The sequence below is a fragment of the Conger conger genome, chromosome 4 (assembly GCF_963514075.1).
Source record: "Conger conger chromosome 4, fConCon1.1, whole genome shotgun sequence".
Classification (NCBI taxonomy): Eukaryota; Metazoa; Chordata; class Actinopteri; order Anguilliformes; family Congridae; genus Conger; species Conger conger.
Genome location: NC_083763.1, coordinates 14049029 through 14072074, shown reverse-complemented (window position 1 = coordinate 14072074; position 23046 = coordinate 14049029). Strand labels below are relative to the sequence as shown.

Sequence of the window (23046 nt, the reverse complement as noted above, 5' to 3'; positions counted from 1 at the left end):
AGACAAACTCGCATACACACCGCAGAAACACAGACAAACTCACATACACACACCACACACACCACACAAACACAGACAAACTCACACACACACCACACGCACACAGACACAGAGGCACTCACACACACCACACACGCACAAACACAGATACATGCCCACACACCTTTCTAGTCTCTAGAGGAAGTGTGTGCTCTAATTTTTAAATGAAGGTGTGTACAGAGAGATTCACCTGACTGACCAAATAGTCCGTTTTCAGGTTTTCCAAAAACAGAAAAGTGAAACAACATGGCGAATACAGGCAAAAGGACTGGCAATGTTTTACCAGACTTATTCTACACAGTATATAGATTAAAAAATAGGAAATATTAATAAAAGGAAACACATAGAAGTCCAGTCACTGCCCTCAAGCCCACCTCCCGAACTACACTGACAACAAAACTTAAAAAGGGCCATATATGTTCTGAGCAGCTCAAGCAAACGTGACAAAGAGGCATGCGATCTGAGACGATCAAATCTCCCCTGCACTGTGCACCCCAGCCTCCCTGAACTCAGGAACACACAGGTAGAATCGCTGACAGCCCAGGAAATCCATCTTGGAGAATAGCATCTCACCACACAGCTGGGATCAGTTAGCAGGGCTGTCTTCCAGGACAAAAGCAGAAGAAAGGGGCTCATTACACCCTTTTATTGGGATGAAGGCAGTTTCGAATGGCTTTTCATTTTTCATTCAAAGTGTGTGGAAATGTTGAACATTTTCTTCTTGCCAGCCTCCTGAAATTGAATTTATCTTCAATTTTTAAAGGGCTACAAAAATGTCAATGTGACTAAAAAAACAAGTTGAAGGAGACATCCGTTTATCATAACAATGCAATCTCTAGCAGTCTCAAGACTAATAGTGCGATTTATATGAAGTTAAAAATCACAACAACAATCTGTGCTGTCATCAGACTTGAGCTGAATCACGGTCTTGACCAGTCAGTGACGTAAGTCCACCCACAGTGTGCCAGAGCTGGGTTTTTAATTGACACTGCAATTTGCATCCGTGCTTTAGGAAATGCACGCTCTGAGATGTTTAAAGGGCATTCTATTCTTACTCACTGTGTAATGTTTATGCAAGAGACCTACAGCAGGCAAAAGCTCAGAACGCAAATGGAGATGTCATATAAGGGTATACATACTGGAAGTTTCACTGGCAGAAGAATGCAGACGGGTAAGGTGCAATAGATTAGATTTATTGAAAATAAATAAAAAACATTATAAATCCCAAAGCAAAGCAGGACATGTCTTGAAATAACTCAACCCAAACCCTTTGTGCTCACAATACTGGCATTAAAACATTTCTGCAAGCTTGAAGGGGAAAAAAAAAACACACCATCCATTGTAGAGAATTATGTAATGTAGGCAATGTTTTTCAACTTATATAGCATCTTTGATAATAATAATGCCATTATGTCATAGTATTTGTAATTAGCAGGAGAGGTTTTAGAATAACCATGTACACACTGCCCGTGATTGCAATGCAAGTGGTAGCCTGATAGCCATGCTATGGGCATTGGCTGCAGTAGTGATACAGTACGTGTTAGCTACAGAACCGGTTCCAGCCGGTCAGATCCAGAAACACGCGGCCTTACTCACACGTTGACCCAGCTGTGGCATTTCCACGCCGTGGGTGACTTTGGCCTTCCACAATGAATCTTAAACTGTCCCTACGCAGACAATAATGACATGTTCCTCAGTGGTAACCTTTTCCCCTCTTTAATTCTCATCTTCTACCCCTGCTTTTTTTTCCACTTTGATCAGGAAAGTGTGGTGAAACTGACTGTGGCAAAAAACCTGCACAATCGCATCGAAAATGAATTATTTTTCTCAACCAGAAAAGACATTACAAATATAGATTTTTAAAAAGACAATAAACAGAACAGTTTGTTCTGCCCACACAAGGGGTTCCAGTCCATTGACAGCTAAGCAATAATCCGCTACAAACAACCACAAGAGTCACTCAACAACAAATAAGAATAGGGTTCTCAATTCTCCACACCACTACATACAGAGAGGAACGAGACTAGTTCAGTCCCACGCACATAATCTGGATGAACAACAACCCCCTGCATCCTTTTACAGCCTACCATAACCAAAATGAAGAAAGAAACATAATAATCAGAGTACATAACATACATAGCCAGCAAGGCTACATTTTAATTACATTGACTTTTCCAAAATTTTCCCCCAAAATCTAAAAATATCTATCACTGAAATATTTTGTGAACGATATAGTGATTTACTAAGGCCACTAGTTAATCAGATGGATGCTATCTGATAACTTTTTGGCGGACACAATAATAACCAGACTCCCTCGCAACAGGTCAAAATATATACACTCAGCGATCACTTTATTAGGTATTTATTACTGATTTTTATTACTGGTATTTATCATTGACTTATTTAGTAAACAGATTACAGCAGTGTTGTACATACACACATGTGTATGTATGTAAATGAAAGTAGTCATATAGTCAAAAATAGTAGTCCTTTGCATGCCGTGACTTCCTGATGGTCTGTGACCTATCAACATCATCAGAGTCTGGATGTTTTATTACCAGGTTGTCCAACAGGCGAGACTAACACCCTTTGCATTTGAATGTATCTCAATAATTAAGGCATCGCAAGCAAGTGAAAATAGGTAATTCATTCATTCTTTCCGAATGAAGTTGGGCTGTTCAGAAAATAGGTAATCCATTAATTCAAACAACCTTGGCCTGGTTTTTATGTGTAATGATGGTGTTAAGGCTGTCCAGGGGAGCAGGAAAGCAGACTGCATTGGAGAAATGAGAATGAAGTGTGGCTTTTTGGGCCCCAGGCAATGCTGGGAGTTTTCTCCGCAGTCCAATAGTCCTTGACCGTGATCAGCTCTCTGTTGACAGCCGGCCAGTTTGTAAGATTTGTGTCGTCATTGTCTTGTCCATCCCCATCAGGCTGGATATACAGAGCAGGCCTGGGAAGACAGGCTGACGTTAGTACGTGGAAGGAGAAGAGAGGGCAGGCTAACGTTAGCACGTGGAACGAGGAGAGAGGACAGGCTAATGTTAGCACATGGAAGGAGGAGAGAGGACAGGCTAATGTTAGCACGTGGACGGAGGAGAGAGGGCAGGCTAACGTTAGCACATGGAAGGAGGAGAGAGGACAGGCTAACGTTAGCACGTGGAAGGAGGAGAGAGGACTGAGATCAGCCGTCCTTCTCTGAGACGGCGTATGAATGCAGGCCACTGAATGGAGAAGCGGATACTAGCCCATGGCAGTGCCCGTTTCAGTAGCGCACTGTGTTGTAATTCCTGTATTTCAAAGAGAGCAACATCCTCTAACGTAACAATACAAAATTATTGTACTGTTATCCTTATATTTGTGATATCAAAACGTATGTAAGTTGAAGACCAATTTCCACACGATTAGCAAAGATAATTTTTTTAATTCAAGATTGGTTACTGCCAGAGCAAAATCTACAATGATTAGTATCATGCACAACTGGCACGGTACCTGTTCCATCATATACATGCATTTGGTAGGGGGGATTTAGACCCTTTACCTGTTGGTAAGGTCGGCTTTCAGTTTACCAGAATTTCCTGAGCGTCTGGAACACAAAGCAATGGCCATGTCAGAGAAATGAGTCACCGCAATCACAATAGTCACCCAATGACAATGTCACATACCAAACAGGCGACTCAAATAACCTTCTCCCTCATCCTTTCAATCCACATGGTGGAAAAGAGACGATGTCTGATATTCTGAGAGCACAAATGTCGGCATGTGTATGTGTCTGTGTGTCTGCACACGTGTGTACAGTTGCACGCACTCATGTGTGCTTTTACATTGCATGCAAGCAAAGAATAGGCGCCTGTTTTTCAGTGCAGACGTGCATCTGGACTACTCACGGCGGCGGATTCTGATTGGACAGATGAGGATGGTGCAGAGAGAGATGGCGGCTACAACTGCCACGCCCCCTGTGACGAACACGATGACGTAATGGTAGAAGCGCATGCTGTCTGGGCAGCTCGCAATCGTACTAGAAAAAAGAAACCCAGCACAAAACACACAGAATCGGAGCACATCAACACAACGTTAATAGCCAGCGCAACTTTTCCATGCATTTCCGGACTCTCAGATATAGAAAATAACCAGAAGCTTAACCTGGTAGCCTTACTATGGATCTTTAAATGATATACACACAATAATTACATGCCTGTGTTTGGTTTGGGAATGTCTACTTTTTCATACAAACACGCCTTGTGTGCCTGTGTGCGGATGTGTGTGTTCTCGCAACTGTAACCGCAACGTCAAAGTTTGAGTGAGCTCTGCCACTGCAAACAGTCGTTTCATGTTGCTACAAAACTACAAAACAAGAAAACTTTAACTACTGCTGCTTGATGCTGAAAAGTGCTCTTTTTTCAATGCGTGATCATGAAAAATGCAACTGCAACCGTCACTTGTGGGTGAAATGGGTCTTGTAAGGGTCTAACCAAGAGAGGAAGTGCATACAGAAATTCGTGGCACTTCTCCTGGTGTGGTTATGTGTAAGAAACGAAAACCTAATTCAATGTCTGGAATATCTGGTGCTGTCCATCGAGGCCCTTCAGTTGTTTAATTCCTGTAAATACTGTACCATAAATGTTTGTTGGGCAGATACTTAAAAAAAAAAAAAAAAAGCTTGGCAAATCAGACACCAGTTCAATTATTGCAGATTACTGATGATTTAAAAGGAAACAATACATCTTATCATTTTGGCAACTAGCAAGTCTTGTCAAGATACCTCAGGGATTGGAGAGAGGGGAACAGGACACTCTTTGCAGGGGAGCAGTAAAGGGGAAAAGGACTCTTTTAGCAGGGGAGCAGTAGAGGGGGACAGGACTCTTTTAGCAGGGGAGCAGTAAAGGGGAACAGGACTCTTTTTGCAGGGGTGCAGTAGAGGGGAACAGGACTCTTTTTGCAGGGGAGCAGTAAAGGGGAACAGGACTCTTTTTGCAGGGGTGCAGTAGAGGGGAACAGGACTCTTTTTGCAGGGGAGCAGTAAAGGGGAACAGGACTCTTTTTGCAGGGGTGCAGTAGAGGGGAACAGGACTCTTTTTGCAGGGGAGCAGTAAAGGGGAACAGGACTCTTTTTGCAGGGGTGCAGTAGAGGGGAACAGGACTCTTTTTGCAGGGGTGCAGTAGGGGGGGGAACGGGACTCACGAGCAGGGGTGCAGGCTCTGGATGATGATCACTGCCACGCCATTGGCCACCTTCTCCGTGAAGCTCATTGCCCCATAAACAAAGGCCCCACTTTGCTGGCAATCAGAAGATACATGGAGGACAAACTTACTGAAAGAGCACCACAGAGCTCCTCATTCCATCCAGGAATTCTGTGCACACACCAGTTGAGACTCATACCGGAACTCATGTGTTCTCCTCTGCATGTGTTCAGAACAAGAGGTCAGAGGAGAAGGACCAGACTGGTCAAAGCTCACAGGAAGGTGACAGTAATGCAAATAACCACGCATCACAACATTTGCATGCAGAAGAGCATCTCTGAACACACAATGCGTCAAACCTCTAAGTGGACAGGCTACAGCAGCAGAAGGCTTAATAAGTCAAAAGATAAGTCTAATAAAGACCTAATAAAGTGCTCATTTAATGTATTTTACAGCATCCTAAATTCATGGCACCAGCAGGCTCCCCAGACGCAGTGTTCCCCCTCCTCTCCCAAACCCCTAAACTGTGTAAACTGAGTGACATACTCGCTGATACCGTCCAACACCAAACTGCTCCACGGCCCAGCAGCCATGCCAAAATATCTGTGCTAGGCCGAGAAAGACCATGGGTTATACCATTCACCATCAAACTGATCCACTGGCCAGAAACTATGTCACTATCACTGCTGGTACCTACCCCCTCTTCTCCAAACACCCCCACTCGTCCTCTACTCCAGTGACCCTGAACCACCGATAAAGTGTCCCACTGCTGAGCATTACTGACAAGATCAGACCTTCTGTCTATTCTCAAGAAGATTTTGGCTACACACAACACGATACTGGGCCAACCCATGACCATGGTCATACGTCAGACCAGGATATTGAACGGGTACTTATAGTCGACATACTGTCAGCGAGTATTTACTGAGTCTACGCTGTAGGGAAGAATACAATTCCTGCTTCATTTTTCTTGGATGGTCACCTAAAGGCCCGGACACACCAAACCGATGGTCGGCCGTCGGACGTCGGTGGCGCCCTGTCGGCCGAGTCTTTCCGGTGTGTCCCGCACGCCGACACTCCGTCGCCGTGTTTTGGAGGGCTCCGACGCCGATTCAACATGTTGAATCGGCGTCGGAACCCCCGGAGCCGTCGATGAGAGAGAGCTCTCTGATTGGCTGTCCAGCTAGCGAATCAGTGCACGAGAAGAGAAACGGAAGCGACGAAAGCAAGCCATTCCAAAGTTACTATCACTACCAGACATAATTTTCGATTAGTATTACTAAATAGCGAGAGAACAAGGAAATTGCTGCAAACTGTTTGTTGTGAGCGAGACAATGGCTGCTTCTAGGTCCAACGCAATGCAAACGCATTCCCCGGTCTTCCGGTTTCCATTTTTTGAAAGACAAATACAGACTACTGCCACCTGCTGGTGTGGAGAGTTATTACCTCTCACGCAGGCGCAGAACGTACGTGCAACTGGGCCGTCGGCGGACCGTCGTTGCGGTGTGTTCGGCACAGGCAACATTAACGACGCGTATCGACGGGAGGCGATCTTTGTTGGCGCTCCGCGCCCGACCGTCGGTTTGGTGTGTCCGGGCCTTAACACCTCAGTCGTACTAAATGATTAAGGGGGGTTAGGAAGCCCATACTGAATGATCAAGGGGGTTCACTGTCTGCTTTGCTGACAATGACCATTTGGTTTAATGTCTATTCGTCTGCCTGTCACCCAATCAGGGACAAGTACCTGCATTTTACTTCAGGAGGTTTGGGGCATAAAAGCTCATTCCTTTCAAACGTGATTTTGTAATTGAACTGCCTTGCTTTTACCCGGTATGCTGGATACTGTAATTAAAGACTATTTTTGCGATATTAATAAGTTGTTGTTAACCTGAATATCAGACTACAAGTTTTACTTCACAAAGGACCAATCTGCAATACAAATACCGCAGTGAAATGCTGAATGCACAGTAAAGACAGTAAAGCTTTCTTTCATCTGAAGTACTTGAACATTTTATTACTCAGTAAATAACCAGCCTAACCAACCACCTTACCTAAACATCCCTCAAATATTCAAATTTCATGATAATACCACTTTCTGAATGTGTACGCCATGTGTATGTTGAAATTAGTATAGTTATTTACCATTTCTATCTTTGAAGTCGATTTTCTCAAAACCTGATTTTGGACAATATTACAGGACTCCACCATTTTTCTCAGTGCATAGTCATCCAATCATCATTTGGCAAACCTTTACTGCATATCCAGGAGAGTGTTTTGAGTCAATTATTCTCTTGTTATAAGCTTTAGAGGCAGGTACAGCATCACAAATCTCATTGTTAGATCCTGAAATTTCATCCTTTCATCCATGTCTGAAGGAGCCCATAGTCACAGATTGGAAGTGCTAACACAGACAGGAAGTGCTAACACAGACGGGAAGTGCTAACACAGACAGGAAGTGCTAACACAGACAGGAAGTGCCTACCGTTTGATCCCCGATGAGCTCCGCAGTCATGGATGATGACATCACCAGAATGATGGCTGATCCGGCCCCCAGAAGTACCGCGGGCCCAAAGACCCCCTCCTGGCCTATCTGCTGGTCCACGAGGATCCAGTAGGAAAATCCATTGATGAGCAAGAGGCCAATAAAATAGGTCATCTATCAGAGGGAGAGGTTGGTTGATTGATTGATTTTTGGTGACATATTTTAACATATACAGTACCTAGTGTTACTAGCACTTAGGCAACAACTGTGTACATTGTAACATTATTGAGGAAATCAAACACAATTCATTTATTTCCAATGTGGTCCTCTTGTACTAGGCCTTGGTCAGCATGGGCAGGACTGACAGGTTCACTTGTGAAAATACATATATAGATGCTTGAACAAACAGAATTTGTAATTGCTTCCTTCTGTTAGCTAGATTCTGTTTCCTCTTGTTTGCCATTTAGGCATTTGATTGTTAGCTTCAACTGTATATTTTACTGTACGTTTTTAATGTTGCTTTTATGTTGCTTGCAACACTATATTGCTGCTATCTTGGCCAGGGCTCCAACAAAAAATAGATCTTGTAATCTCAATGGGACTCGCCTGGTTAAATATGTAATGTAATGTAAAAATAAAGTAAAGTAAAGTAAAAATAAAGGTTAAATAAAAATGAAAGATAAAAAATACAATAAGTACACACCATTTTGCACAGATTAGCATAGTATTTACTTTCAAATCCTGTGACTTCTGTGCCTGGTGTGTACATGTATGCAGAAATAGAATCAATACATTCTGACTGGAAATGTCAGAAAAGTGAAGTGGATATGCAAAGAATATATGACTTAATATATGATTATGTTGTTCATTTCAATATAATTTTGAGCACTTCCATCGAACACATTAAAAAAAGTTTCTCTGTTGGCTACGTAAATGTTTTATATATTTATGTTTATATTTTATAGAATATATGCACTGTTGTAATGTGTGGTTATTTGTGCTATTGTCACCTTCCTGTTAGCTTTGACCATTCTGGCCATTCTCTCTGGACGTCTGGACCTCTCTCATTAACAAGACGTTTCTGTCCGCAGAACGACTGGATTTTTTTTGTTGTTTTTCACACCACTCTTTGCAAACTCGAGAATAGGGTGCATGAAAATCCCAGGAGATCAGCCGTTTCGGAGATACTCAAACCACCCTGTCTGGCACCAACAATCATTCCAAGGTCAAAGTCAAAATCTTGTCCCCATTCTGAGGGTGAACATTAACTGAACCTCCTGACACATTTCTACATGATTTTATACATTGCACTGCAGCCAGATGATTGGCTGATTAGATAATCGCATGAATAAGTAGGTGTTCCTAATAAAGTGCTAAGTGAGCGCATTAGCCCGCATTATGCTATTGGTCAGTGTGGTTGAGGTGGCTGAAATGGCCAATTGGAGCTACGTCGACACACGCAGTAATTTTTTTGTCTGAAGCCGTAACAGAATGCTGGCTATATTTTCACATACCCAAAATTCAGACCGACTTATCTCATGTCAGCGTCATCAGTGCACAGGCCCAGAGAACCCAAAGGGTACGGACGAGTCTATGGGCCTGATGGACGAGGTTATGGGCCTGACGGACGAGGTTACAGGCCTCACGGACGAGGCTACTCACAGGGATGCCAATCCACCTGCTGACTGGCTTCATCACCAGCGTGGAGGGGACCCCACTGAGGCACATCACCAGCGGGATGATGGCGATGTATTTCTGTGGAGGAAAACAGATCTGTTCCTTCCATCATTCATAATAACAGTAGAACCTGCACAACCCAACTCAATGTCATTCTACCAGTTCCAGTTTGACCTCCACTAAGGGAGGAAACGTCGTTTAATAGTAATAAAGAATTATCTTGAGTTTGGGTGCGCAGGCTGTACTTCAATTATAATCACTACTGCCCGGTTGCCACGCACCCTGGCCGATAATAGTTCACATTCCATCATTCAGCCGTGGACATACAGACCCTGAAGCTGTGGTCATGACTGCAAAAACCTCGCTACGATACCTCACCTTGGGCAGCAGCAGAGAGTTAAGGAGGAACATGGATATGTAGGTCTGGGACAGGTTGACTATCAGCCGCGTGCACACGTACAGAATGGTGACCTGGAAGTGGGTAAAGGGGTCAGGGGTCAGGGGTCAGGGGGGAAACAGGGGTCATGCAAATGTTGTCTAAGTCTAACCGAGAGTGGAACGCGTGCACAGGAATCAGCTGCACTTTCCTTGGTGTGGTTATGTGTGTGCATAAAGCAGGTGGGTCTCACCTGGTGTGTACATGCATACAGGTACGTATAATAATAAATATTTTACTGAGGCGGGTCTTACCTGACGTGCGTTCAAGACAAAAGTTTTGCGGTGAACTATATTTGCAGCAAACGGTTACTGTTGAATGATTTTAAATGAACCGTTTAGTTCACCACCAACGCCTTTTTAATACAAATGGATGCGACTTCGGTCGGCTAGCTGATTCGTTGCTTACCTGCTATTTATTTTTAAAGGTAAGAACAAATATTACATTGATTAAAGTGTATGATAACAGTCAAATGTCAACTTTAGTTTCCCCCATCAGCAGCCATTTTTGTTCGCCAGGCACTACCGTTTCAAACTGTTAGCTAACATTAGCTAGCGTTCGTGGAAGAAAAAAAGTTTGAATAGGTTGGCAAACGTTAACTAACGTTTGTCATCCTGAACGCACGTCTGGTGTGTCTCATGCACACAGGTACCATGAGAGGCTCACCAGGTGTGCACAGGTACCATGCGAGGCTCACCTGGTGTGCACAGGTATCAGATTAGTCTCACCTGGTGTGCACAGGTATCAGATTAGTCTCACCTGGTGTGCACAGGTATCAGATTAGTCTCACCTGGTGTGCACAGGTATCAGATTAGTCTCACCTGGTGTGCACAGGTATCAGATGAGTCTCACCTGGTGTGCACAGGTATCAGATGAGACTCACCTGGTGTGCACAGGTATCAGATGAGGTTCACCTGGTGTGCACAGGTATCAGATGAGTCTCACCTGGTGTGCACAGGTATCAGATGAGTCTCACCTGGTGTGCACAGGAATCAGATGAGGTTCACCTGGTGTGCACAGGTATCAGATGAGACTCACCTGGTGTGCACAGGTATCAGATGAGGTTCACCTGGTGTGCACAGGTATCAGATGAGTCTCACCTGGTGTGCACAGGAATCAGATGAGTCTCACCTGGTGTGCACAGGTATCAGATGAGACTCACCTGGTGTGCACAGGAATCAGATGAGGTTCACCTGGTGTGCACATGAATCAGATGAGTCTCACCTGGTGTGCACAGGCATCAGATGGGTCTCACCTGGTAAAAGGAAGGCTCTCTCAGCCAGTGTTTCCACTGCAGCAGGGGTCTGGGCGTGGCGTTCTTCTCAGAGCTAGCGGTGAGAGGCTGGCTCGCCCCATCGTCAGAGCCCGTGTCCTGCAGCCGACGGTGCTGCTCACGAGTACCCAGGTGGAAGAGGACCGAGAACACTGCTCCGATTCCCAGAACAGTAAGGATCAGGTTCTGATGAGAAAGGGACACAGCGACACGCCCGGTATTATACAGCGCAAACCCGGCCAATATTTCCCCCATTGTGTTATCATCATCTGGGATTTTATTACTGAGGCTTCGATGCTCACTGAATTACTGAATTAATATAATTTTGAATCAAAGCTGAGTAGATTTTTTGCATGTCCTTTTTTTAACGTCAGTCACGCGACAAACTTCCACCACAGCACAAAGAAGCACATAGCTAAAGATGATTTTACAATATTTTCCAGTATAGTCACAAAACTCCAATTAGTAACGTCAGTCGCGACGGATTCGCCCTTTTACAAATGTCAGATGAAGATATGATTCAGCTAATGAAATCCTGAAATGGATCAGCCCTTGATGTGCACCCCTGATGTACAGGCATGACTAAAGCGAGGCCTTACCGTGAATATGGGGATGTCCCAGGGGCCCAGACCATCGAAGAGAGACGGATCCCTCTGCCCATTTTGAAAGTGAAAGAGGAGCCAAGCCACAGTGTACACTGTGATGTTAGCCATGACGGTGAAGGCATACCTGTCATCAAAACAAAGACAGAGGCATCCTGCTCATTGCCAGGCTGCTCATTGCCAAAACATTAAGTGTGAGTTTGTGTTATAATTTGGCTCTTTATGCTCCATGAATTTGGAATTTTCTATGTGGACAGGCGGAGATAAAGTCAGAAATAAAATGAAGACCCTTATTCCCCTGAGCTTTTTGTCACCTCTTTCAGCAGGTAGTGTAGGGAAACATTCACAGAGCAGCATTCTGGCTAAGTTGGAGGGGTCTGATGGCGGATGCTGGGAGGCCAGCCAAGAGGGAACTGCAGTAGTCCAGGCGGGACAGAACCATCGCTTGGACCAGGAGCTGGGTCGAGTAGGGGGTGAGAAAGGGGCGGATTCTCCGTATGTTGTATAGGAAGAACCTGCAAGACCGGGTCACCGCCGCAATGTTCTCGGAAAGGGACAGTCTGCTGTCCATCACCACGCCGAGGTTCCTTGCACTGGGTGATGGCGTGAGTGTGGTATCCCCGAGGGAAATGGAGAGATCCAGATGGGGAGAGGTATTAGCAGGGATGAATATCATTTCAGTCTTGCCTGGGTTGAGCTTTAGATGGTGGTTGTCCATCCAGCTCTGGATGTCCCTCAGGCAAGCAGAGATACGGGCTGAAACCTGCGTATCAGACGGCGGGAACGAGACGAAGAGTTGGGTATCGTCCGCGTAGCAATGATTGGATAGCCCATGTGCAGTGATCACAGGGCCAAGGGAGCGAGTGTAAAGAGAAAAAAGAAGCGGGCCTAGGACTGAGCCCTGGGGAACTCCTGTGGCGAGGGGCCGAGGTGTCGATACCGAACCAGCCCAGGCGACCTGGAAGGAGCGACCAGAGAGGTAGGACTCAATCCAGTCCAGGGCTGTGCCACAGATGCCCGTTGCTGACAGGGCAGACAGGAGGATGGAGTGATCCACAGTGTCGAAGGCAGCAGAGAGATCTAGAAGAATGAGGACAGAGGAGAGGGAGGCTGCTCGTGCGGCATGGAGTGACTCACTGACGGAGAGGAGTGCAGTCTCTGTCGAGTGGCCCGATCTGAAGCCAGACTGATGGGGGTCTAGCAGGTTGTTGTTAGAAAAAAAAGAAGAAAGTTGAGTAGAAGCGGCTCGTTCTATAGTTTTAGAAAGGAAAGGAAGAAGAGATACCGGGCGATAGTTCTGGATGATGGAGGGATCCAGAGTAGGCTTTTTTAGCAGCGGAGTGATGTGGGCCCTCTTGGAGGATGCCGGAAAACAGCCGGAAGACAGGGAGGAGTTGACAAGGGAGGTGACAATGGGAGAATGTCAGGTGTGATAGTTTGGAGAAGAGAAGAGGGGATAGGGTCAAGGGCACAGGTTGTGGGGCGGTGGGAGAGCAGGAGTTGAGAAACATCAGAGTCTGTAAGGGGGGAGAAAGTGGAAAAGGAGGGGATGGGCCTAGAGGGGGGGAAGGGCACTAAGGAACAAGCTGGTTCCTTCAACGCTCTCGAAAATTTATGCTAAGAGTGTATCTGTTTCCTTCAACAGGAAAGCCCATGACTCATGCCCAGCTCATATTATAGCTACTGCAAGCACTTCAATTGCCCAACGAATTGGCCATTATCAAAGTGCAGACAAAGAAGCCAAGAATTTGTTGTGAGCGGAGCAGGATGCCACTCCCCCACAAGAAAAACGTCAATGGACATCACATGGTGCACGGCACACTGATGACGGGTGGATGGGTCCCGATAATAAGCCTATCTTGCCGAAATCTCTTTTCCATATTGCTGCTCAGTTGGTACATGGGCAGTGCCATGTATCAAGAGAAGGGATGAGGCAGGTAATAGATCAAAGTTACTATACCATTGGACTCACCACTTACTTAAAAAACTTTTCTAAGAAATGCCCAACATGACAAAGTTATAATACGCGGGGTGGGGTAGTAGCACAAAAGGGGGCAATTCCTACACCCCCTGAGCCATTCCATACATGGATGATGGATTTTATACATCTAACACCGTGTGAAGGGAAGAGATATGTATTGGTAATGATGACCTTTCTCTAAGCGGGTAGAAGCTTTCCCAGCCACAACTATAAATGCAATTACAGTAGCAAAATGTCTGAGTAGAGAAATCATTCCTAGGTGGGGTATTCCAAAGGCATTATATAGTGATAATGGGCCAGAATTTAGGAATGAAGTCTTGACCTGCCTAGGAGCAAAATTGGGAATAGAGTTAAAAAAACATTGCGCATATCATCCACAGTCAGCAGGACTGGTGGAAAGAACTAATGGGACTCTAAAAGCAAAATTACGCAAAGCTATGGCAGAGACTAAATGGAATTGGATCGCATGTCTACCACTGGCATTAACTAGCACGAGAATAACACCACAGCGTGGATTGGGGTTGTCACCTTATGAAATAATACATGGGAAATCATTTGAATTACCACATTTATTGCAGAGAACACAAGTGGAAGAAGCAACCCTGGCAGAATATATGAATAGAATGTTAACTAATAAAAATGAGATTCTAAATGTGCTTCCTCCCAGATTGCCAGCGGAGCTGCCACCAGGAGAGATTAAGCCTGGAGATTGGATCCTGGGGCAAAGTGTTGGTAAAAAGAAAAAGTGGAGCGAACCGACGTGGAAGGGTCCATATCAAGTGCTCATGACCACACCTACTGCAGTGAGAATCCAGGAGAGAGAGACGTGGATACATCAGTCACACTGTAAGGTAGTATCGCCTCCAGTTGCTGGTGTGTAAAAAATATTGTACCGATAAAGATGGATATCTGAAATTGGGGAATATGACTTCTAACATTCCACTCATGGTAGTCCAGTATAAATCGGGGCAGAAGTTTTGGCGTTGTGTCAAGGGAAATGGCACTGAATTTGTGGGAGTAACCCAGGGGTGTCAGGGGAAATTACTGATTTTCTGTGGATATCCGCTCGTAACCGAACTGTCCTTTTCCACCGGTAGAGAGAACAGTCCAAATGGCACGCTATGTAACCCATCGGCACCGCATTGGAATAGGACGAGAGCCGTGGACAGTTGGTATTGGTTGTGTGGACATCGTGGCATTACCACCGAACTGGGGAGGGGTATGTGCTTATGTACAATTGAGAGATCACACGTACATTGAGTACGCATGAGACCATGCGGGGGAGGCGAGACGCCAGTGCGCCTCATGATTCTATCTGGGGCACCAAAGTCCCAGATGACGCAAAATTGTGAACAACCGGACAGAAGGTAGCCCTCGCCGTATTTCCTTGGACAGGGGTGGGGAAGATAATGCTACGTTTGGAGACTGTGAATTACCGTTTAAGTGCACTTATAAATTAGATCAGCAACATAACTAGAAGCATACAGCGACAGTTGACTACTTTACCGCTAATGACACTGTAAAATCGGATGGTGCTAGACCTGTTGACGGCGGCGCAGGGGGGAGTGTGTCATATCGTTGGAGCCTCGTGTTGCACTTACATACCAGCAAATGATGAGAAAGGCGGAGAAATAGATCAGGCTTTGCAGCGCTTAGAAGATCTGTCGGATGCACAACAAAACGACTACGTATATGATGACTCCTGGTGTCAGTGGCTCATTTCTGGGGGGTGGAAAGCAGCAATAACATCTGTACTGACCCTCATAGTAGCAGGATTCGCAGTACTGTTCTTCTGCAGCTGCTGTTGGGTTCCCATAATTAAAGGATTGATATCAAAAATGTTGAATGCTAACCCACGATATCAGATGTTTATGTTACAGGACGTCAATGAAGTGACCGCCCCGTCTGACACGTCGGAGAGACCATACCAACATGTGATAGAATTAAATGACCTGTTTCAACAATGAAGTATTTACCTGTGAACGAAGCACATGTCGAAAATCGAGAGAAGTGGCATGTTAGCGGATAATCAATTAAAAAGAGAAGGGAAATGTTGTTGAAATTATATATTCATGTGATTATTTCATTATTAATTGCTTATCATATTATTAATTGCTTATCCTTTACTAATTGCTTATACTATTATTGGTTGCTTATGCTGGAGTGATCCAGAGCATACACACTTATTAAAGTATCATAACTTGCTTTGTATTAATGGAAACTATTTTCTGCAAACTGTGTGAGTTGAGATGTCTCTTTTCCTTCTCTGCCCTGCGGGCTTTGAAGGCCACAAGGCACCACGAGGCATAGAAACAACATGGTATCCGTTTATTTGAGAAGGAGCCGGTGCCTGTGATTCTCACAGATCATCAACATTCTGCGTCGACAGAATGTTGATCTGGGGAGTATCTCTCCCTGGAGACAGGGAACCTAAACAAGATAAGCGAGGGCCCTTCGGAATGTTCCCAAAACATACATTCATGTGGACAGATACCTTAAGGGAGGAGAAAGTTAAGAAACATCTGTTGCAAGGAGAAGAGGGGTGGATTGTCTTTGAATATTGATTATTGGAAATACTAATGAATACGAATGAAGGGGTGTACATTTGTTGCGCTCTGCGCATACATATATCCAGACAAAGGTCCTGGAACCTTTGTCCTTGTTTTTGTTACTTGGACCCTATGCATAGTAAAGATTGGATTTTATTTACTGTCTTTGTCTCTGAGTGTTTTCTTACAGGAATAAATTAAAATTCCCACCACAGTATCAATATATATGTATACACAACATGTAATCAATATATCATATATATGCTGTTTTATTAAATTGAATGAACCTAGAACCTTTTTATAACTGAGCTTATGAAAACGCAAGAAACCACAGTGTACACTGTCGAAAAGAGAGCAAAGACTGCAAGTTAAAGAATTACATTTATTCACTTAGAAGAAAGTAGTGATCAGATGTGTAGTATTATATATTCAATGATTTCTCTGATGATTATTATATATAAAAATTTGCCACAATGGTTTCAGGACTGAAAAGTAAATACCTGCAACATAGCCAAGTCATCTGATGGTTTTCAAGAAAGCTATTGGTTGTGCTGAGATAAGGACTGGGCATAAAATGAGAGTTTAGTCTGATATTCAAGGTTGGAAATCTGAGGATTTCAACTGGCTGTTGTGCATGTGTGCCACAATAAAGTCAAATTTTCTGCAGACTTTGCTATCGTGGGATCTTTCGCCTCTTGGACTTGTTTTACAACTGATTGGAGATTGGACCTTGAGAGCTACTGTTTCCTAGCAACGACAGTAGGCCAGTACATTAGAACAGCATCAGATTAAGAAACCTGCTGAACTGGAAATCGACCTGCTGAACTGGAACACCCTTTTTGAGGTTTTATGTAACTTGTACAGACAGCTCCACCCTGACGCTTACCTGTACGTAGTGAGCTCTGCTCGAGCATGCTCAGAGGACACCAGCTCGGGGATGAGTGACAGGTGGGAGGTCTGGGAGGAGGCCCAGGCTAGCTGGAAGACCTGGATGAAGGGGCTGAAGTACAGGAGCCCCACCCACTCGGGCGTGTCCTCGCTACAGGCCAGACACGGGCTGAAGATGAAGGGGGAGGAGATGAGAATGCCGACCGTTCCTGAGGGAGGGAGAGAGAGAAAGAGAGAGAGAGAGAAAGAGGGAGAGAGAGGGAGAGAAGGAGAGAGAGGAGAGAGGGAGAGAGAGAGAGAGAGAGGGAAAGAGGGAAAGAGAGAGGGAGGGAGGGAGAGAGAGGGAGAGAGAGAGAGAGGGAGGGAGGGAGAGAGAGAGGAAGAGAGAGGGAGGGAGAGAGAGACAGAGGGAGAGAGAGAGACAGAGAGAGAGGGAGAGAGAGGAGGGAGGGATAGAGAGAGGGAGAGAGAGAGAGGGAGGGAGAGACAGAGGAAGAGAGAGAGGGAGGGAGGGAGAGAGAGAGGGAGAGAGAGAGGGAGGGAGGGAGAGAGAGAGGGAGAGAGAGAGAGGGAGGGAGGGAGAGAGAGAGGGAGAGAGAGACAGAGGGAGAGAGAGAGAGACAGAGAGAGAGGGAGAGAGAGGAGGGAGGGATAGAGAGAGGGAGAGAGAGAGAGGGAGGGAGAGAGAGACAGAGGAAGAGAGAGAGAGGGAGAGGGAGGGAGGGAGAGAGAGAGGAAGGGAGGGAGAGAGAGACAGAGAGAGAGAGAGGGAGAGAGAGGAGGGAGGGATAGAGAGCGAGAGGGGGGAAAAGAGAGAGGGGGAGAGAGAAAGAGAGAGAGAGGGGGGAGAGAGCAAGAGAGAGAGAGGGGGAGAGAGAGAGATGGGGAGGGAGAGAGAGTGAGAGAAAGGGGGGAGAGAGCGAAAGAGAGCAAGAGAGAGCAGGACCTTATAATATGATATAATTTTAGACCCAAAAAGAACAATTTTACTCTCATCAGTCCACAGAATGTTACACCATTTCTCTTTGGGCCAATCAATGTGTTCCTTGGCAAATTTTAACCGATTCTGCACATGCCCTGTTTTCAACAATGGTGCTTTTACGGGGGCTTCTTGCTGATAGCTTAGCTTCGATCTTCTGACTGTAACAGCACTTACAGGTAATTGTAGATCACCATTGATCTTTCTGAAGCTGATGAATGGCTGAATCTTTGCCATTCTGACTATTCTTTGATCCGTTTTTAACAGTAGTTGCTCATTTTCTTCTGCTTGTTCCGAGTTTTTGTTCCATTTGAAAGCATTTGAGATCATTTTAGCTGAGCATCCTATAATTTGCGGCATGTCTTTATATGTTTTCCTCTCTCCAATCAACTTTTTAATCAAATGACATTGTTCCACAACGTTCGGAACGGCCCATTTTACTTTGCAATTGAGAAGGAAATATATTTTATAACAATGTGTGAAACATTTGCTTCTTCCTTAATAAAGGACAATTAACGACACCTGTTTTTTCACAGAATGAATGAATTCTCTAATTAAACTCCACACTACTATTATTTCGAACACGCCCCTTTCAATGAAGGAGTCAATGTGTTAGGGAAAAATGCCCTTTTTAACATTTCACAGGTGAGCATCATCTAATGAAACAGATCCCAGTAAAAACAACGATAGCTATGCTTGAGTTTAACTTTCGTATTTATTTGCAAAGAAATGACAGAAAGTGAGAAAGCTTACCGGCTTTCTGATTTGAATCAGACATAGTAAGACTCTTATATACACTTATCCAGAAGGGGGGGCTTTACCAAAACAAAAAGACATGACCATGCCACGAACATTTATCAGTATTTTGTCTTCTGAATACCCCTTGTTGACCTTGCTGTAAGACCAGAATTTGCTAGCTGAGAAGCAGAGACATTAAGGTCAAAGGCTGTCTGTCTGCTGGGAGAGAGACAGGGAAAGACTCCTAGTAAGCACTTAATTCAGAAAGTGGTCTAATAGTAATAAGGATTATCACTAAAAGGTTATTTGTAATCATGTGATTGTCTTTATGTTAACACACATTGTCAATTAAGAATCAATTAAGAAAATTACCCTTACATTTCCCTCCTTTCATCATTTCATGATAACAAAAACAATTTTCTGATCACGAGCCCCCTTACCATATTACACAACAAGGTAATTTACTTTAGAGCTCAGTTCTTTTTTATACCCATTTACTCATTAAGACCAATCAATTATAATAGTTAACTATTAACTATTACTTCTATCAGCGCTTGGGACCCAGTCCCCAGAGTGTTAGTGAGAGCATACCGGCTCTCGTGTTTGAATCACTCCCTGAGTGATGGGCCCGTCAGCCCCAAGTCAAACAAGGTACCGTTTTATGATTTACTATGGCCTCACCTGAGTGTTCTTTTTTTTTAGGATCGCGTATTGGTTACCCCACACATAAACGTCTCAGAACTCAACCGGATACCATCATCCTTCCCCATAGGCGATTGCTTACAATCTCTTTGTGGGGCGGGTTTTTGGTTCAAGGGACTCTAACCCCCGGCAGTGTACACTGTCTGTCCACGTCACAGACTCCGAGACTGTTCTGTATAGGGAAGAACCACGTTAGCGATCCCATCCACATTGCCAAACTGTTAGGGAAAAATGCCCTTTTTAACATTTCACAGGTGAGCATTGTCTGATGAAACAGATCCCAGTAAAAACAACGATAGCTATGAGTTTAACTTTCATATTTATTTGCAAAGAAATGACAGAAAGTGAGAAAGCTTACCGGCTTTCTGATTTGAATCAGACATAGTAAGACTCTTATATACACTTATCCAGAAGGGGGGTCTTTACCAAAACACAAAGACATGAAGCTGGCCATGAACATTTATCAGTATTTTATCTTCTGAATACCCCTTGTTGACCTTGCTGCAAGACCAGAATGTGCTAGCTGAGAAGCAAAGACATTAAGGTCAAAGGCTGTCTGTCTGCTGGGAGAGAGACAGAGAAAGACTCCTAGTAAGCACTTAATTCAGAAAGTGGTCTAATAGTAATAAGGATTATCACTAAAAGGTTATTTGTAATCATGTGATTGTCTTTATGTTAACACACATTGTCAATTAAGAATCAATTAAGAAAATTACCCTTACACATGACAGTTGGGTCTGTTGTTTTTCTATTACACTATTAGATCTACAAGTAAAGTATTTGCCATGCCATCCAAGAGTTAACGTAGGCTTGGGCACCCTATTCATATACATTCAGCAAGAAAAGTATTAGGTAGACCTGTATACCAGCTTGTTAATGCACATGTTTAATCAGCCAATCATGTGCATAAAAGCATGCAGAAGTGATCAAGAGGTTCAGCTGTTGTTCAGATCAAATGTCAGGAAGAAACGTGATCTAAGTGACTTTGACCTTGGAATGATTGTTGGTGCCAGATAGGGTGGTTTGAGTAACTCAGAAACTGCTGACCTCTAGGGCTGTTACAATCATGAAATTTTAGTTGACGATTAATTGTTCTGCAAATAATTGCGATTAATGATTTAATGCAGGTACCTGTCCCTGATGAGGTGACAGGCAGAAGAATATGCATATTTTGTACATCGTGTGATGTGAAGAAGAAAACCAAATGGGCATTGTCTCATGTTTGCATGTGTGATGTGGAAGGAAACCAAATGGGCATTGTTTCATGTTTGTGTGTGTGATCTGGAAGAAAACCAAATGGGCATTTTCACTAAAGCAAACAGTCATCTCCTGTTCCACACCCATCTACCGCCCTGGCATCCTCCCTGGTGGTACTCTGAAGCAGGAAATGTATTCTTCTTGATGATATTAATTTTTCCTTTTTATTATTTTACTTTATTTTATTTTATCAAGAAACTAAACGGTTTATCTAGAAACACTTTGTGTAATATAACCAATCAACTAAGAACATTTTGATTTAAATGATCAAAAGATCAAAATAAAATGACCTTTAAGAGAGTCATGCTCCTTGTACAGTTGAAGGAGGTTTTATCAATGAAATAATTGTTAGGCCTAATTATCTCTTAGGCCTGTATAAAATCACTGAATCATAAATGATTATGCTCATGATTTATCGCAAAGCATTCAAATATCAAATATCTAATGAGTGTCAGGACCTCAAAGGAATTAGTCTTCCTTTGTTTATTAGCAAATTATGGAATTATACAAAACAAATATTAAATGAAAATTATTTTATTAGTATCTGTATTTGACCCACTTGGTAGACTGCTTCATGTTTATTTGTCTCATGACAAGGTGTAAAAAAGGAGTCTTTTTAACTGAAAAATTATGTTTATCTGCTGGAACAGCATTTGTCACAGATACAGGCAATGCACTCTGGATTCAGTAGACTTTATCTTAATCCCGCTATTAGGAATGGCTTTGAATACCCTTTTCAGGCTGTTATCTGTGGGGGGAAACAAATGTTTATTCCAAAGACAGGAATCGTACTCAAAACTAGAATTGAGTATTACACCTATCAGTGACGACGCATTGTCATTTTATATTTATATATTTTCCTGTTTATAAGTTGCTATAAAAGGTTATTATACAATATCACTTGAGTGGATCACATTAACTTGAAAAGGTGAAGTTTATAATGTTTAAATAACAGCCAGATCATATCACCTTAGGTCAAAAAAAAATCTGTTATAGCAATTCGCGACTGGCCCCCGCGGAGGAATGGTGAAAAATGCCTCTAAATGTGTTCTCTCACCCTATCACACATTATTCGAAAAGTCTCATGACTGTCATCTCAGCCTGGGGGGGTTGCACAAAGTAGGCGACCCTAGGGCACACTACTTTATACATGTCGAAAAGCCAAGTTTATGTCAATAACGGTATTATTTTTTAGTTTATGGTATTTTTGTATATATTTATCAAGGGTTAAACATTATGCATGACAAATGCATAATTTAAGATATTTATTTATCAACACAGCAGAAACGTGATTTCATTTGTGATTTCATTTTCCGGTTAATTGGTGAGAAATATTAGCTATATTCGCAGCTAGGTAAATGGTAAACCATAAATATTTCATTAATAACATAAAACCAAAATACTGATTAGGATCATAACACTCACCCAATAGATGCCATGTCTTTCTTTTTCCGTAAGTCTCGCAGCCCGGGGTCCGGTCCGATTCATACCCGATTACGGGAGTGCAGATACCGCCCGCTATCTGCCCAGTAAGTAGCAGCGCACCTACGAAGGTACTCCGAAATCCAAGCACGGAGTGGTAATACACTAACAAGTAGGTAAACCACATAGAGGCGCAAAGATCGTTCAAAAAGTGTCCGACCGCATAACTCAGGCGCCTTAAAATTGGTAGAGAAAGCTCGTCCGACATGGTTAATTAATAAATTGCCTTTGAAACACGTCCACGTTCTACGATTTCACACAATTTGTGAAGGGATTTGAAAACTATTGCCGAAACAGGTGCCCATTCACGTAGCCTATTCCACGGTTAATGTTGTTGAAATTGTCGCCTCTCCGCCGGTTACATTTTAAATCAAATCCAAAACGAAATGTTTAGCGGTTAGCGGTTTGAATGATAGCGATTTCACTAGTCCTACGGAGAGCTCTTTTCCTCTGTCGTGACTGTCACCATTCTTAGTACCACACAACGCGTAATATCGCTTTTGCTTCCCCGTATCCTTATTCCTAATCCCAGAAACAGAAATGAAACCTAACGACCGTGGCACCGCATAATCCCAATGCACCATAGTTCCCATAGGTAAACTACCTGCCTCATGCACCGCCTACCTGAAAACAAGCATCACCCCAAATGACCTTACCCTTCAAATGATTACCCTAAAGTTCTGGGATATTCGGAATTCCGAATTCAATAGCCAATAGTCAATAAGCAAACGTCCAAACATGATAATACATTTGTGACATTGGCTCAGGAGGTAAGAGCAG

The 23046-nt window shown here is 43.7% G+C and overlaps 1 protein-coding gene across 1 annotated transcript; it reads right to left on the bottom strand.

Annotated features, from left to right (window-relative positions):
• Nucleotides 1-1211: 1211 nt before the first annotated feature.
• On the bottom strand, nucleotides 1212-22819 carry mfsd12b (major facilitator superfamily domain containing 12b). Its single transcript, XM_061237961.1, has 11 exons — nucleotides 22210-22819; nucleotides 17107-17317; nucleotides 11688-11817; nucleotides 11071-11274; nucleotides 9758-9850; nucleotides 9365-9457; nucleotides 7703-7876; nucleotides 5222-5316; nucleotides 3927-4057; nucleotides 3581-3625; nucleotides 1212-2992 (listed from the first exon to the last, which is right to left on the bottom strand). Exons 1-10 carry the CDS (start codon nucleotides 22472-22474, stop codon nucleotides 3600-3602), a joined length of 1422 nt encoding a protein of 473 aa, XP_061093945.1. The 5' UTR covers nucleotides 22475-22819; the 3' UTR covers nucleotides 1212-2992; nucleotides 3581-3599.
• Nucleotides 22820-23046: the final 227 nt, after the last annotated feature.

Excerpts from the sequence above, each read along its gene's own strand:
- mfsd12b (XM_061237961.1), bottom strand. The coding sequence starts at position 22,474 with ATGTCGGACGAGCTTTCTCTACCAATTTTAAGGCGCCTGAGTTATGCG. Across the intron at positions 11,818-17,106 it reads GCAGAGCTCACTACGTACAG|GTATGCCTTCACCGTCATGG; the intron begins GTAAGCGTCAGG and ends TTTTGATGACAG. Across the intron at positions 9,851-11,070 it reads GAGAGCCTTCCTTTTACCAG|GTCACCATTCTGTACGTGTG; the intron begins GTGAGACCCATC and ends ACCCACTTCCAG.